The 16875-nt window shown below is 34.9% G+C and overlaps 1 protein-coding gene across 1 annotated transcript in view; it reads right to left on the reverse strand.

Annotated features, from left to right (window-relative positions):
- Positions 1-432: 432 nt before the first annotated feature.
- CCDC102B (coiled-coil domain containing 102B) overlaps positions 433-16875 on the reverse strand; it is a 48828-nt gene continuing 32385 nt past the window's right edge. Inside the window, 2 exon segments of the mRNA XM_032121124.1 lie at positions 433-459; positions 461-568. Coding sequence (XP_031977015.1) covers positions 433-459; positions 461-568 — 135 coding nt within the window.

Consider the following 16875-nt stretch of genomic DNA (forward strand, 5'->3'; position numbering starts at 1 on the left):
AATGTTCAACAAAACAGAGAAATGATTTGTCTCACAGGTTTTTTTGCTTCGACCTTCATCAGGACTCTGTAGCTAGCAAAGCTCTTCTGTCCCTCCCAGTCATCACTTTTGCTTCCTAGTCTTGTTATGCTTGTCATTTCTCCCTGCTCCTTTTAAAAACGAACAGATTTATTTTTATGTTTCTGTACCCTACAGAAATTCTAAGTCACTGGGGTCCAATTGTTCAGGTCTAGGATGCAGCAAGGGCTGCTCTGTCTTGTATAATTCTTTGTTTTAGTGACACATTTTGACATTAGGAAATAGTAATTTGGGGTGTGAATGCTCCCCAAATAATCCAACTAAGTAATACACAAAGCTTATTTCTAATCATTGGCTTACTCTGTGCATTTTAATGATTAAAACTCAATTTAGTTACTGATCCTTTATTTTTTTTCATCTCCAGAAATTCCTGAATTTCTTTTACCTGCATTTTCAGTTTTCTTGTTTCTTCTTCCAAACTTTGTTTTTCTGCTTCTAGTCGCTCTCTCTTTCCCCATTCAGTGGAATTCTTGCACTGCATTCTTTCCAGCTGGGAGGTTCAGGGTAGGAGGAAGAATAACCAAAAAAGGAAAAAAAACAAAGAGGACTAGAATACTCTGATTAAAACCCCCTGTTTTCCACTGAGTGAGGCTAATGGCTTCACCTCAGAGTAAGGTGGGCACCTTAGAAATCAGTCCAAGGTGTATGTTTTCCATGTTTCATAAAGTTAAATATTTGAATTCGAAAAGAAAATAACCAAGACAGTAAATTTTTCATCAAATGTACCTTTAAAAAAGTAAAGCATAGGTAATTTTTTTATACAGTAACTGGTGATAAATTCTTATTATTTTCCTGCTATTCATGGAAAAATAATATTAAAAAATAATAAAATGTTTTAAATAAGATTGAGACTGATTTTGGATTGACAATGTCAATGTTCACTTTTTATTCTCCAAAAGATGAAAAGTGGCATGTTTTTACTCTGTTTACAATTTAGAAGTATTGTAATGAATATTCGTTAAACTCAAGAAGTTCTAAAGTATGCCTTCAGTACTACATACTGCTATCCTCATAACCAGAGGAAAGATTTTTAAGTTTTCATGCTAATCTTTTTCTTGTGGTCACAATTAATAGTCTTAAGGGAAATATTATCTTTTATGGCCACTGCTGTAACCTTACTTTAGGACAACTTTATGAATTCATTCATCAAATCCACATATAGGGAGAATTAAATACATCAACAAAAAGACACATTTCTAAGTCATATAAAGTAATTATCTGAGAACTGATTTATTCTTCAGAGACAACTACATAGAGGTTTTTGTTAAGGCTGTATTAAATACTTCTCAGACTTCAAAAGAAAAAATAGCAAAGTGAATTTATGTTTATAGCACAAATCAGGTACTTAACAGGTACTAATGGATATTTATCAGAAAATTGTTATTGACAATACTTACTATTAACAAGTTATTATTAACTGGTTCTTAACAGATTAAAAGAGATTTACATAGATTAAAGACTGTGAAAATAAAAGGTTCCAGTTCTTTTAATTGCAATGAAAAAAGGAATTGCTAATATATTTTAAAAAGGTCAAAATTTAAGAACTTTTTACAATTTTCAGTTCTGTGAGAACTAAAATCGATGGGTTGATAAAAATAGAGACTGACAACACTGTGAGACACTTCTTCATTGAAGAAACAGGATATCTGTGCCAACAAGCTTTAGAAAGAGACATAGAGGTGTACTTTTTCAGTTTTATTGGTTACTTTTATTCTAAAATCAATTTCTGGAAAATAACGAAAAGGTATTGAATGTGGGGCGAAAAGAATGAGTTTTTACAGCATAAGAGAAACATAATTCTGACCCTGTGAATAGTAACAATGTGGTTATCTAGCTAAATCAAATTGCAAACTCATCTGTTCCAACCTTATTTCTGAGTAAATAAAAACAATTAGAAACCAAATAAAGAGGCTCATTCAGATTTCCAGTGGGCAGTAAAAGTGATTGTTCCACTGCACTCTGTACTGGTGTGGCCTCACCTCAAGCACTGTCTACAGTTTTGGGCACAGGTCATCAAACCATTAGAGTGGGTCCAGAGTGATAGACTACAAGTTGCTAACTCCAACACACAAGTAAATGCTTGATGCTCACACGTTCCTAATGAGGTCTTAAAAGTCTACTCACTGAATTTCTGTACAATAGTTGGAAATTAAGGAATCACATACCCCTATTTAGCAGCAAATATTGTTTCTTCCCCACCAAAATTATGCAAAATGTTTGATTACTGTCTACTGGACTACAATCACATAAAATATGGTTACCCCATACCTTTTCCTAAATAAATATGCAGGCATATTTAGTATTGCAAGTATCCATGAAAGTTCTGGAACGTGAGCAAACCTGTCTTCTTGCAAAGCATCTGCCAAAATACACAGGTGAAATTCTAAGCCTGAAAGTTTACTTTTTCACAGTGTTGACACTAATCAATACAAATTCATTTTTGTCAGCCATCAAATAGAGAGAAATCACAAAACCATACAAGGTTGAATTCAAGTCAAGAAATTAGGCAGAAGATGACTATCACACAAAGATCTGATGTCAAAGATAAATTTATTTGCCTCTGTCTGTAAAATTTCAATTCATTGCACCCAAGATGTCTACAAGCTCCAATTGGGATAAATTTACATATTTAACTGTCCTGATTTCAGCTGGGATAAGAGTTCATTTTCTTCCTAAGATATGGTACAGTGCTATGTTTTGGATTTAGTATGAGAATAATGTTGATAACAGGGAAGTTTTCGTTGTTGCTTACTCTAAGTCAAGGCTTTTTCAGCTCCTTGTACTGCCCTGCCACCAAGGAGGCTTGGGCTGCACAAGAAGCTGGGAGTGGACAGATGACCCAAAGCAGCCACAGGAATATTCCATTCTATATGATGCTCTTGTGTGGAACTCCAGATTCTGATTTATAAAGGCAAGTGAAAGCTTAAGAAACAATTTGGAACACATGAAAAAATATTGAGATCTTTAATTTTCCCTTAAAATGTGAATATTTTCTCTCCGTAAAATGTCAGAGCAGACTTGCACTGAATTTTACTTTTTAATAGGAAGACCACAATAATGGTGGAAGCATAGAATGAGGTCAAGGTAGTGTCAATGAAGTGGATAATTGCAAAGGTGAATGGTGGAAATGAAGTACAGTGTACTGACCTTTTGAAACTGGATAATTACATCTTAGAGCTAACCTACACCATTTTATAACCAACATGAAAGGCAAAACCCTGAAAAAAACAGACACAGAAAAAGGACTCCACCTTGTACAGTTCATTAACAGGAAAATCTTAATGCTCCTCTTCAGTTTAAGGCAATATAACAGTGGTTGAGGCTCCAAAAGTTTTATTGAAACAAGATTTTTCTCTGTCCCCTTAGTCAAGAAAAGATAGAGTAGGATGGAGGACAACAATTAAGGTGTAATGAATGCAAAAAGAAAGATGATGAGAAAATAACATAGCAGTCAACAGGATTTCAGACAGAAAACAGAAGAAATTCTACACACCCTTCAGGTTTATTTTTAGTGCAAAGATTTGTTAGCTTCCTACAAAGCTTGGAAAAGGTTGGAAAGTGTACTTAGAGAATTATGATCTTCAGCTTTTTAAAAGAAACATTTAAACAGAGCTGGACAGAAGACAAGCATTATGTTAAAAAAACCTGTAGTTTTGATCAGATCTGACTTGACAATGATATCAGAAATAAAAAAATACCAATCCAACCAGAAATTCTCCCTGTAAAATTTTTCTTCTACAAAACTGGCATTTTCTTTACCAAAAGCATGATTACCTACACATTCTCAAATCTGAGAAAGATTATCTACGCATCTCAAATAAAAGCTGATTTGACTGAAAATAGAAGAGTTTGTTTTATTTATTTATTTAAATTTCCAATCTGAACCTTACATAAACACAGCAAATCATTAGCTTCTAATGCTATCTGTCTTTATACTAGGTATCTAGAGGCAAGCTGAATAAGGCCTACAGACTTGTGACCCAGAGAGACAAGAATTCCTGTTTGAACTAGTGACCTCTGGCAGCCTCACTCAAGTACAAATGTAAAACATCTGCTTCAGTTTGTGCTGAACAAAAATGAAAATTTAAAATCAATATGGTTTTTTTGTCCTTAAAATGACTATGCAGGGCTTTTTTCATGTTCCAAAGCAAGATAAATGAACACGTATTTTCAAGATTCTTGATATCCTCACTTTATTGTGCATGGAGGTAATTTCCATTCATCTATGCTACAAATTGTTCTACAAAATTTAAGCAAGAGGTATATTAAACTGAATAGTTGATAAGCTACAGGTTGGTTATGAATTAAGGACCATGGCACCCTCCTAATAAAGAAAGCCGATTGAAGTAACCATAAATCTTCATAGAGTCACAAGTGAATTTGATTCTTACAGATTTTTTTCCCACAGTTACTCAGAAAACTCAGCATGAGAAGCAAATTTTCCTTTTCTGTAACTCAGACAGGAATACTATCTCTTAAAAAATGTCATATCCAACAGCCTTTTCAAAGCCAGAGCCAAGAACTCAACAGCTGTGCAGTGTTACCAACCATCTTCCAAATTATTGCACGTTGATGAGAAATGCAAGGACAGAATCTTCCCTTTCACAGTGGGAATTTTATTTATGAGATGTTATCAGCCTCTAAAATATGGAATGTGCTTCAGCTGCTAGAAGGAATGGCAAACATTCACTTTGCTTAAATATGACACCTAGGTATATTGGATCAAGTGAATTGAAAACCAAGCTCTGCCTGAGGAGCAAGAAAACATCAAGCAAAAGCATCAGTTTTCTTCATTGAATTCATTGTGAAACATCTTTACAATTCATAACATAGTTTTACCAGGTCTGAAGATATTTTATCAACGGTCTGAAAGCAATGGTATCAAATGCTTAAAGACAGTCTATCAGCAAAACTGGGCCTATTTTGTTTGGGTATAGGGGAAGGAGTCTGGGTTTTTTTTTGTTTTTTAAAAATTATTTTCTATTTTTTTATTTGTTTTGAAATTTCTACTGCTAGAAGTCTGTAAGAACTTGATGAAAACTGTCAAAGCTCCTAAGGGCTGAAAGAAAACTCATCAGCTTCCCCACTTCCAAGACCAGGACTGATGTACACAGGTGTGATGTTTGCTGGCAAGCAAAATTATTACTTAGCATGTGTGACACTAGGCAGTTTTGCAATGATTATTTACAGTACGTCTGACATTTTCTATAATTCTTTTCTTTTTTCATCTAAAAGGTGCAATCAAAGACTACCAGCATCCATAGCACTCCTTCCAAAGGAAAGGGAAGACAAATGTTGGCTACCTTTTTATTTGACAAGTGCTTCAATACAGGAAAAAAATTTACTCTTTTTTTTTCTTATTGTGAGCAAGTCTGCCAAGAACACCATTTAGTCCATCTGCAACTATACTGAAAGCATGATAAATGTTATTGTGCCTGGCAATATCTTGAGACACCAAGCCTTGCAACAAATTGAACTTTTTAATGAATGCTTATATTCATAACAATGCCTAGGACCAGCATATTTTGTAATCAAATATTTCTTCCTTCTGATTCTACTCAAATGCTTGAGCCTGCTGCAAGCAGATATCATTGCACTATGCTGACATTAAATGGAAAGTTGCTGATTTACCAGTAGGTTTTTTCCTCTCCCCTTGTCTGCACACAGAGAAAACTCTTTTGTGCTTATGACTAATTTAACAGAAGTGATTTATGCAGGAATATAAATTGTCCATAGATACATAAAAAGCTTTAAGCATGAAACTTTACAACAATCAGAAATAATATATGCAGAGAGGCATAAATAAGTTCAAAAATAGGAACATAGTGAGATGGAGAAAATGATCTTTGATCTTACAGATCTTTCCTGCCATGTTGAATCTGGCACCGCTTTTATCAGTTTCTTGTAATTTCAATTTCATATGGACTATGTATTACGTTAAAATTAACACCTCCTGTTCAGGAGAATCTAGTCTTCATTCAAGGGAAACACATTTTCTATCAATGACTACCATAGAAAATTATCCACAATTCTACTTTCCTGTCCAAAATTCTACTTCCACCAATTATTTGTAAATAATTAAATAGTTCAGAGGAACTACCTTTACCTATCTAAACATTTGCGATCAGTAAAGAGGAGACCAATACATCATAGACTCATTTCTACTTTAAAATTATGAAGGGCTTTTGTATTTGATCTCATTTTAAAAAAGAGATATTTACATTTTTCAAGTGTAAAAATTAAGCACGATGACTAAACAAATACTGGAAGTTTCTTGTAGTATCACAGAATGGATAAGGTTGGAAGGGACCACAGTGGGCCATCTGGGCCAACATCCCTGCTCCAGCAGGGTATGTTAGCCTTCTTCATTGTAATCACAATTCATAACAAGATTGAGACTAGAGGAATGTCCAAACTGTCAGTGTCTCCCAGATTGTACAGTGCTGCTTATTTAGTCAACATTTTCATGCATCAAAAACAATTTCAAAAATTACAGGGGAAAGAAGTTTGAACTAGAAAGGATGGCTATAATGAAGATATAAAAACACATGCTACAAATAAAATATCTGATAGCCATAAGATGTAAGGACAATTTTGTCAAGTAGACATTCTTGTAGGTTTGCCAGAAAAGCATGAATGTTTGAATGAATATTTGAAAACAAATAAGAGCATGATTATTTTTTCTGATACATTTTGTGCTGTTCTACTGAGATATAAGCCAAATGTTAAACCATTTCTAGGCTATCTTGGAAACTAAGGGACTTTCACCCATGGTTTAAAGCAAACAAATATAGAAATGCTATATCCTTTTTATAGCCAGGTGATATATCAAACATATCCATGTCCTGATCAGTCAAGTCACTAATGCACATGAAAGATGAACCATGTACTTTATTATCTTCCAGAACCAAATTCAACAACCTGTAGTTCAAAATGCAAACCTCCTGCATACCAGTCCATACAAATACATGTAATTTTTGTTATGAGTGAAGTGTGTTTCAGCTGAGAGAAGCACAGAAAAAAATGATTCCTTCATTTTCCACAGGGAAATGTACATTTGATAATTATGAGCACTACTGCATCTTCTACATGCAAATTTAATTAGTGAAAACAGTAAAAATAATAACAACTAAACATCAACATCTTCACCTACCTTTCAAATGAAAACAGAGTATCAGCCTCATCTCAGTGTTTATTCTTAATGCATCTATGTCTCATATTTGCTAATATAAATATGTCAATATTTTACCACCATTTCTGATTGGGGTGCCCTCATATTGTCTAAAAGGTAGCACGCCATATATTTGCATAACTCAAAATACATCATTTGGGTAAGAACCATTCCTCAGTTTAGTCATTAATATTGATATTGACTGAATTTCTAAGTAGCCTAGATTAAATCCATGAGAGTACATTCGCCAGGTTGAAGTTGAAGGTACTCTGGTTTAAGTCTCTTCCTGACTATCCGGGTGTCAGAGACTGAAATATTACAGTTTATGACTTAAACATTTTCTTGAAGGACTTTTAAAACTGTATAAAAAAGCTGCAGAGAAGACTACGGCACCCTGAATGGGGCCCTGAGTGAGGCCTTACACCGCTCACTGATGAAGATAAAGTAACAACTCAGGGCTGGGGACATTCACAGAGCACAAGCTTAACACCTCCAAGATGGTGACCACAGCCCCAGGGCTATCAGCTGCCAGGCTCAAACAGACCCCCTGCACCAAAGGGTGGGGGGAGGAGAGGCTTTGGGTATCTGGGAAAAGCCTCTGGTCAGAGGCGCAGTGACTGCCCATCCTCCACTGTGCAGAGGAGCCCAGCTGAGGGGTCCTCACCAGGGTGGGGAGAAGCTTATCCACAGCAGGAGGGGGTGACATGGCCCATCACAGGGGCCCCCCTCAAAGGGGTCCCCAGACCCTGAGCACCAGAGATGATGCAACAGACCCTCAGTGTTGCAAGGGACAGTGTCAAGCCGGCCCCTGCAAAGAGAGGTACGTGGGCATTCCCACCTGGCCCAAAGCGTGTATTAATCCACGGGATTCTGCACTCTTTGGTGTGTGGTGTGGTGGCGTGTGGCGGTGCGGCCACGGCAGCGACGGGGGACCCTCACCACCAGCAGAGCAGATGGAGGGGAGCAACGAGACATCGTTGGGACCCTTGGAGGGGTGATGTGCTTCCACCTGACCCCTGTCACCTCTCCCTGTTCCCCCACCCCCTACGCACACTTCTATTTCTTTCTCTCTTTCTTTTCTCTTCCCTTCTCTTTGCCTCTTTTACTATTAAATAAAATACATCCATTTTTTGGCATCAACATCTAACCTCATTTGGTTTTAATCTCATTTCTGGGAATATTTTGAACCTTCTAAATTCTTTCTGGTTTATGCACAGAGACTTAGCTTGCTTTGCTTTTCTGGGTTTAAACTGGATCATAACACCAGGCATTCTCTCAGAGATCATTGAGGGACTCATGGGAACCCTGCGAGGTACCTGTGGGTATCTGCTGCTGCCACGTCAGGAACCATTGAAGTAACTAACTGCCTCTTCACCACCAGAATCTTGTTTGTTGCATCTTAGACAGAATAAATGCTCCCATAGGAAAAATGAAAAACTAGGTTTCTAAATTAGGAAAAAAAGATATGAAATCTTTAATCTGCTCCTCCTACATTTTGACAAATTTACCATAATAATTAGCTCTTTTTTTTTCCTATAGCTGATTTAAGAAGATCTCTCAGTTACAAATAACCTATCCATCAAGACACTGGGAATTTTCCAGAATATCTCTGAAATTTTCCTCTCTTCCCCCATAAGATGAACAGGATAAGTGAGAGCTGTTTATTAACTGAAAAAAACCAAACTTAATTACAATTAAATTACCAATACTAAATGGTCCATCAAGTCATTCTTCCTTTAAAACCTTTACTGTTGTTTAGAAACAAATACACGTATTCTCGCATTTTGTATATACCCAACTCATAGATGATTTCATGCAGACCTTATACCTATATTATAATGTGGGCAACAGTAGAAGGACTTTCTTTTCCATCTCTGGCTGGGACTAAGACTCTCACCTCTGGCTCACACTACAAAGACCCTCAGAGTACAGACCACTTGGCTGTCCTAACCTTCCCTGGACCGCCTCAATTCTAGTTCCACTCCAGCAGCACCTCTAAGCATTCTCTTTTGCTCAACTCTAACACAAACTTTTGTCTCTGTCTGGGGCAAAGTACCTCACCTCCAGAATTTCTGTCAGCATCACTCACAACTTCTCCTGCTCTGTATTTCTCATTCTAGCAATTGTTCAGCTATATTACCCTCCCACTTTCATGGCTTGCCATATTTCAAAAGTAATGCTCATGGTATAAAATGTACGAACAACTACACCACTTACTCAGCTGCACCAAAAAAGATACTTCACTAGCTCACTGCAGTAACTTGACTCTACAAATTTACTAAATGTCCCCTTTTGCTATGGTCTTTCAGACTATCCAATAACACCTTTCTATCTGGGTTCCATTCTAGACTTCTTCATACTAACCACTTCCAAAAGTTTTTCCAGTTCCTGGAAATTGCCCATAAGTCAAATACTTTTAATTCTTTCCTGTACAAATCTGAACAAAGTGGCTTTCAGTGTAATTCCTGACTGCAGAAACAAAAGTTGAAGCATTTGTTTCAACATAATTCAAGTACTATTTACTCATAACTTTAATATTAGGCAACCTTTAAGTAGCCTTTGACTTGAAGGCTATTTTTTTAATAATGACAAAACCAGTCAGGTTCAAGTAGTTTCTGTACTTCCCATAATTAAAAACAGAGACTGAATCTAAACTCATTCGAATGCACTGGGCATCTTTTTGCAGCATCCCTTTTACTGCAGGCTCTTCAAATTATCTTCTTGTTGTTGTTGCTGTTTTTGTGTTTAGCAAAATATTGGTGCTTAGATAATCATGACCTTATATAAAAATGGCATGTACAAGATGCACATTTGCTATATTCCTAAATGGAAGTGATATTTAAGATGGGATTAACATGACTAAATTATCAAACTACTTTTCTTTTTTTGACTAGAGATGAACATAGTAATTAGAGTTCTAACCAAGATTAGTCTAAATGAACATTATACAGTGGTTTAGGTGAACTTAAAATGCTCTCTAATCTTGGTCAAGGAAATAATTCACATTTCAGCTAATCCCTTGGAGAATACCGCTTGAAATTTATAAGGGACACGTGTCAACCAAAAGTCTCAAAGCTTGACAAGCCATCACTCATGTGGACAGTGAGAATTCCAATGTACTAAAAAATTATTATTTCCTGTTGCTACTAAGCATGGAGAGGTCAAATTTTTAATCCAGGGAATAAACAAATAAAAATTCCCATACTAACTAACAATTAACTGATCTAATAACTGTAGCCCAGGTCAATTTAAAAAAATAAAAAATAAAAAAAAATCACACTTTAGTATTTATGTTTCACTAACAAGCAAGGAAAAACTTGAGCTCTTGACATATACACTGAAGGGTTTTATTTGTTTGCTTTACAAATAGTAGCATGCTTTTCTTGCAGTTGATTGGATTATGACAGAACACAGCAGGGGTGACAGTGGTAATAGAATAAACAAACTGTGTTAAAAATCCAAAGTAAATGGCAAAGATTGTTTTAGGCATAGGGATTACAGTAGATCTTTTTCCCAATGTAATTTGAAATATCAAAGGGCAGCTGATTTTGGGCATCCTTAAGCAAAAAAATCTGAAGCAAAGCATGAGCTTTCATCCCTTAATTTTCCTCACTGACATCTTAGTTTTAGTGGGTGGGGGGTGGGAAGACAAAAGACTGCTCACTGTGTGTTGAAAAGTTCAATTCCAGACAGTTTGGTTTATGTTTCAAAAGAAGGTAAAATAGGCCCCTGCTGAGAATCTTTTTTTTTTTTTTTTTTTTGATGACACCTGAAACTTCTTATTAAACTCTGCTTCATTCCCTTTTCATCCAAGTATTGTTGCAAGACTGAAGTTGCCCAGCTTAAGTTTTTATGATCTGCATTTAGCTTACTTCTGTTACTAGTGTTCGTATCAGGGGGAGGGGACCATGTGTTATGTGGCTTTGTGGTTGTTTTTCCTACTCAAAACTAATACAACAAGCTTCTTCCCAAAATAAAGAACACAGACTAAGCCCTGAGAGAGCTGAGACTGACTAATGCAAAACCTTTTTTTAATAGCAAGATAAAAAACAGATTTGTCAGTTTGTATGACTATGAGTGGAAATTCATGTACAGACTTTACTGGAAGCAAAAATGAGCTTCTATTCTATGGAAAGAAATGACCAGACTGACTAAATTTTTATTCTTAATTTTCAGAGCAATAACAACTTATATATCATTTACAGAAGATGATTTTTATATTTGGTATTTTTACAGGTAAACAGCATACAAATTCAATTGCAATCCAGACTATAACAGCTTGCCTCCCTTTATTTCAAATAGTTATCTACTGCTGTATGTTTAGGTAGCTATTATTAGTAATTAATTTAGGAACTAGAATATGCCATAAGCCATTCTAATAAGTACTGTAAAAAGAAGATGATAACCCTTCCTCAAAAAATACGGAGATTTGCCATAAGAAGATGAATTAAGACATGCAGAAAATCATCTGGAAAAAAAAAAGTAAATAGTGCAGTGGGTAATATAGACATTTATTTATTTATTTTTGAAGTTTGATTTGCTGTACAGAAGGTCAGTAACTCTTTTATTTACAGCCAATTTCTAGGTCAACTTTCCATCCTCACTTTTTATTGTTGACTTGAGACAAATGTATAGCTAGATAAGGAACTGTAAGGAAACAGAAAAATCAATAGTGGCCAGCATGATTGGGAAACACTCAAAACAAGTTCAAATTGTCCTCAGTCTCAAGAATTTCCTAGACTGTATGGGTATTCAGATCAGAAAACTGTTCAACCCAATTGATAAATTATTAAATCAATAATATTAAAGATATAACAAGAATCCTAGTTGATAGATTGGAAAATAAAATCGTAACTAAGCTTAGTTTACAGTACACTTTTTAATATAACTGCTGATGAATCATAACAAAAATACATCAAAATGACAGCAACAGTCAAAGCCTCTACATTTAACTTGGGGACTACACAAGTTCACTTATCTTACACATAAGGACTGTTGACTTTTCAGATTAATAGTCAAGGGATGCTGGGAATAGGATGTTTCCTGTAACTGTAGGTCTCTACAAATAAATACGTCAGATTACTAGAATACTAAATAGTCTGAAATCACACTAGAATTTGTAATCATAACTTTCGTGTAGGAAAAGCAATCCATACCATCAGTTTTAATTAAAATTTGCAAGTCTGATTTGACATAAGATGAAATATTCAGGAAAATCAAGATGGCATCAAGGTTCTTTGCTGAGTACCAGACTATTATACCAATAATATTATACCAGACTATTATACCAATGTTACTTAAAGTGCAGATAAATTGCAGTATAATACGCCAGATTCCAAAAGTTGCCATGTTCTGATGCAGTGAGCTTTAAAGTGAAACATTAAAAGCCTATGCTAAAGGGGACAGATTAAACCAGTATTTCAGCTTGTTTTCTCTTCAGACTGTAAGTTCAACAGGATTCAAGAAATAGAGGAGATGACTTTATTCAAAGACATTTAAGTGTTGTCTTGCTTAGACTTCACGTAAATATAGTATAGAACATTTCTCCATACAGCTCTCCTTTCAGAGTAAGAACCTGAAATATACAGCTTTAGTCACTTGTTCTAGATAAGCAATTACATAAGATAATTTCTACAGAGCAGTGGTCTGGTGGCAAGTGCCTGTAGCAATGGTTCTACTGTTTTCAGTACAGTTTACATGGCACATCTTCTGTTTTATCTGAGCCATACCCACAACAGCACATCACACCAGTATTCTGAAATTACAAATGTCCCTGAAGAATCTTCTGTTACAATTCTTAATCACCTGTTACTACACAGTGTAGGAACTGATCCAAAGTTCATTGACATCAGCAGATTTCTCATTGACTTCAAGGTATCATTCATTCTGTCACTTGAAGAAATATGCAGTACTTCACTGATGTAAGCAGGGAAAGTTTTGTTTCAAAAACAATGGAAGAAAATGAACTAAGGCTATTTTCCAATCAAACCTCCCCCCAGATTAGATTGTTAATTTTTAAGTGACACATTGCTGTCCTTATCCAGGTAAGGATAGAAAAAAAGAACTACATCATTAAGAGGAAAATGCTTGTATCTTTAATTCAATATCTTTAATGTCAGACATTAAATTCAATTTTTTACATTCTACCTGTTGTTACATTTAATTCTTCAGTGGTTTGTTACTTTTTTCAGGTAATTTCAGCCCAAGTTGATTTCATGTGGATGAATAACAAGTAAGCATACAAGGAGAATATTTACTTTAACAACTAAATGAGTGCTAAAATATAATACTGAGAGGTAAATTCAGGACATTTAAACATATATTAAAAATTAGATATTAAAAAGCCTTTTTTTTTTAAAACTATACACTGCAAAGAATTAATTTCTGATGGAAAACCATATGGTCAACGGACCACACTAATACATTATTAAGAAGCAACTTTGTCATATTTTTGGGCTTTTCAATCTGAACTATGTAAATTTCTTTTCATTAAAGATGCAATTATAGAATCATAGAATGGCCTGAATTGGAAAGAACCTTGGAGACCATCTAGATCCAACCCCCTGCCCTGGGCGGGAACACCTTGACTCATCCCTAGGACCAAGATCCCTTCATGTACACAAACACACACATACATACACACATATCTATAAGTGTGTGCATCTGCACATTCCTTCCTCATCTTCTTCATTCCATCACCAAGTTATACTTTCTGTTCAGTGGCAGAACAACAGGCTAAACAAACCTCCTCAAATATTGCCATTTTGGCTTCATATTCCTTTCACAAAGAATCTGTGTGCAGAGATATATTCAGAAACATATGTTTCTTCTAAACATACTTCTCACAGAAAAAAACTTTTCATCTTTCAGTTGTCCTTAAATTAAAAAAAGCCCAAAAAATAATCCTGGTCTTGCTTGGTGTTTTCATTACAAAATATGTAAAGAAGACAGAGAAAATATTGGCAAGTATGGCTCAATAGAGTTTAAATATCTTGTCAGAAACCATTATGGGCAAAAAAGTCAATGAAACTGTAGACTTTTCCTGCACTTTCCAAATTAGATTTGTGGGAAAATAAACATCAAGTGGAACCTTAATATTATGCAGCGTGACAAATTATACTTTAAGTTGGACACTAAGAACATTAAGTACGTTACTTCCAGAGATAAAACTAGATATGAACGGGGATCTGATTTATGAAAATAGTGGAAAGAATAGTTAACTCTTTGCAAGAATTGCTGCTTAAGCAACAATAAAGAATTCTTTCCTTACTCTCTAACCACCTGTTATTGTAATTTACACAGGAAAAAAAGTGTATATCGAAAGTAATTTTTAGAGAACTTTAATCAAACCATGAGTTAGATGTGTAGCATCATTTTCATCTCATTTGACTCAGTCTGAAAATGGCACCAGCCTCTCAAACAAATGAAGCATTGAGACCAATAAGGAACACTCCAAATTCTAGATCTAGTCTAAAAATAATGAGATTTTATTACAAGAAAATTACCTGCACCAAGATTCTATTCTATAAAGTCATTTGCATTCTCAAATAATTCAGATGTTGTTTACTGAAAATTGCCTAATGATAGTTTAAATCTCAGCCTTGAGGCTTCTGATATCAAACTTTATAAAAACTCTTTTAGCATGCTAAAACAGACTACTGGCTATTCTCTAGTGTATAAAAGCACCATAAAATTAATTTTATGTACATAATTTTGTTCCTATGATAGCCATGCAAAGTACTCAACATTTCTGGTCATCTTAGGTGAGAAACTAAACAGAGAAATTCACAGTAGCCAGTATAGTCATTCAGGCTACTGGTTTCAATCTGATAATTATTATTCTTTCTGCAGGATTCAGGGGACAATCAGAAGGCATTTTTTGAGTCAGGTGAAAAGTGTGGGACAGAATAAATGATTTTACTATCTGTATCTAAATTTCCGTAAGATTATAAGAGTATCACTTTTTCCATTTCATATATGTACTAAGTGAATGAAAAAAGCAATTTCAGGTAAACAGCTCTGTAGCACCTTCACACTATAAGGTAATTTCAGAATACAGATTTCTGGAGAAGGTAGAAATCAAGCAGAGTCTTTAACAAGACCTGTTAACAACCTGAGCCTCCAAATAGGCCATTCCATTTTAAAGAGCATTTAAACATTTACAGTGATAGAAGACGATTTATCCAGAAGCCTCACTCACATCAGTGGAGCTTCCTTCACCTGGGAAACAACAGGGTAGGGAACCATTCACAATCTCTTAAAGAAAGTAATGTTCCTAAGTAACAATAAATAGACTGCTGTAATATAGTGTAAAACAACTATATACTGAGAGAGAGAACAGAAAACGCTTGTTTTAAAAGATGTTTAAAGATTTTTTTTTTGGCTCTAGTGCAAAATCAATAGCTGATGACTTACCTTCAATTCTAAAAAAAAAAAAAAAAAGGAAGAACAGAAATGTCTCTGCCAAAAACAAAAAATGCTCATTTAGCCTGTTTTCCTTTTTATCTAGGTATACATTTTTTTATCACTGATATTCCAAAAAAGATTTAAGTACCAATTAGTGTAATTTTTGCCTCATATCCCACAAAATTGGATAGGAATTTCCCTCATTAACTACCAAAACACTAGATAATTTTGAGTAGGAGCACATTCTGTACTTCAGCTAGCTGAAAATTTTTTAAACAACACAGAAGTCACTGCCTATAGTGGCATTTGTAAGTCTACAGTGCACACCAGTGGAATACGGTAGTACATGCATTTTTCCACTCTTTTCGGTATAATGTAAAATTGTTTTGTAAATATTCCATCTTATTTAACTCTTAAATGATCAGAAAAGCACATCCTTCAGGAATTATAAAGATGGGTATAAAATTTTGAGGAAGATTTGCAATGAGTATAAACAAGAATGTTTTATTGCACATAAGATAAAATGATCATTCTAAAACCTAAAACTTCAACAGTCTTGCTTACTCCAATTCTGTCTTTACAAACATCAGGACAACACACCAAGGACTTGCTCAGTCTTCCAGAGTCCAAAGACCTAGCTAATCAAACTCAGAAACTTTTTGTGTTTCTCAGACTGTTGGTTAATTGATCTGTAAACTAAACTGTATCTGACAAAATTGGATACCCCATTTCTGGGGGCACTCAACAAGCAATGTTATGGATGTGAAATTTTAGTGTTCTTCAGGGAACTGAAAGATTCCTAGTTTTTCCAACAAAGTTTACTTTAAACCCAATTATATCTAATGTCAACACCCTTCATTTACTCTATAGTCTTACAGACAATCTTTGCCTTTCTGTGGATTCTCATGCAAACACAATAATAAGTGTAATTTTATACTGAGTAATTGCTTTTCTGTTTTTAAAATAACAAAGTATTTTACATATTTTAAAATAACAAAGTAATTTTTAATGGGAGAAGAATCCTTATAAGAGTAAATTGTCAATTACAACACCAAATTCAACTTTCTGTTGTATCTGTTAAAATGGTCTAATTTATGACCCCAAACAGGATGAGATCAATGCTAGTGTCACACAAAGCTGCCTATAATGCTCATGCTTACTATGATCATAAATTGTCACTTTACTACTTTTTATAATTAAATCAATACATTGAAAACTTA

This window comes from Corvus moneduloides, chromosome 1, assembly GCF_009650955.1.
Source record: "Corvus moneduloides isolate bCorMon1 chromosome 1, bCorMon1.pri, whole genome shotgun sequence".
NCBI classification, from domain to species: Eukaryota; Metazoa; Chordata; class Aves; order Passeriformes; family Corvidae; genus Corvus; species Corvus moneduloides.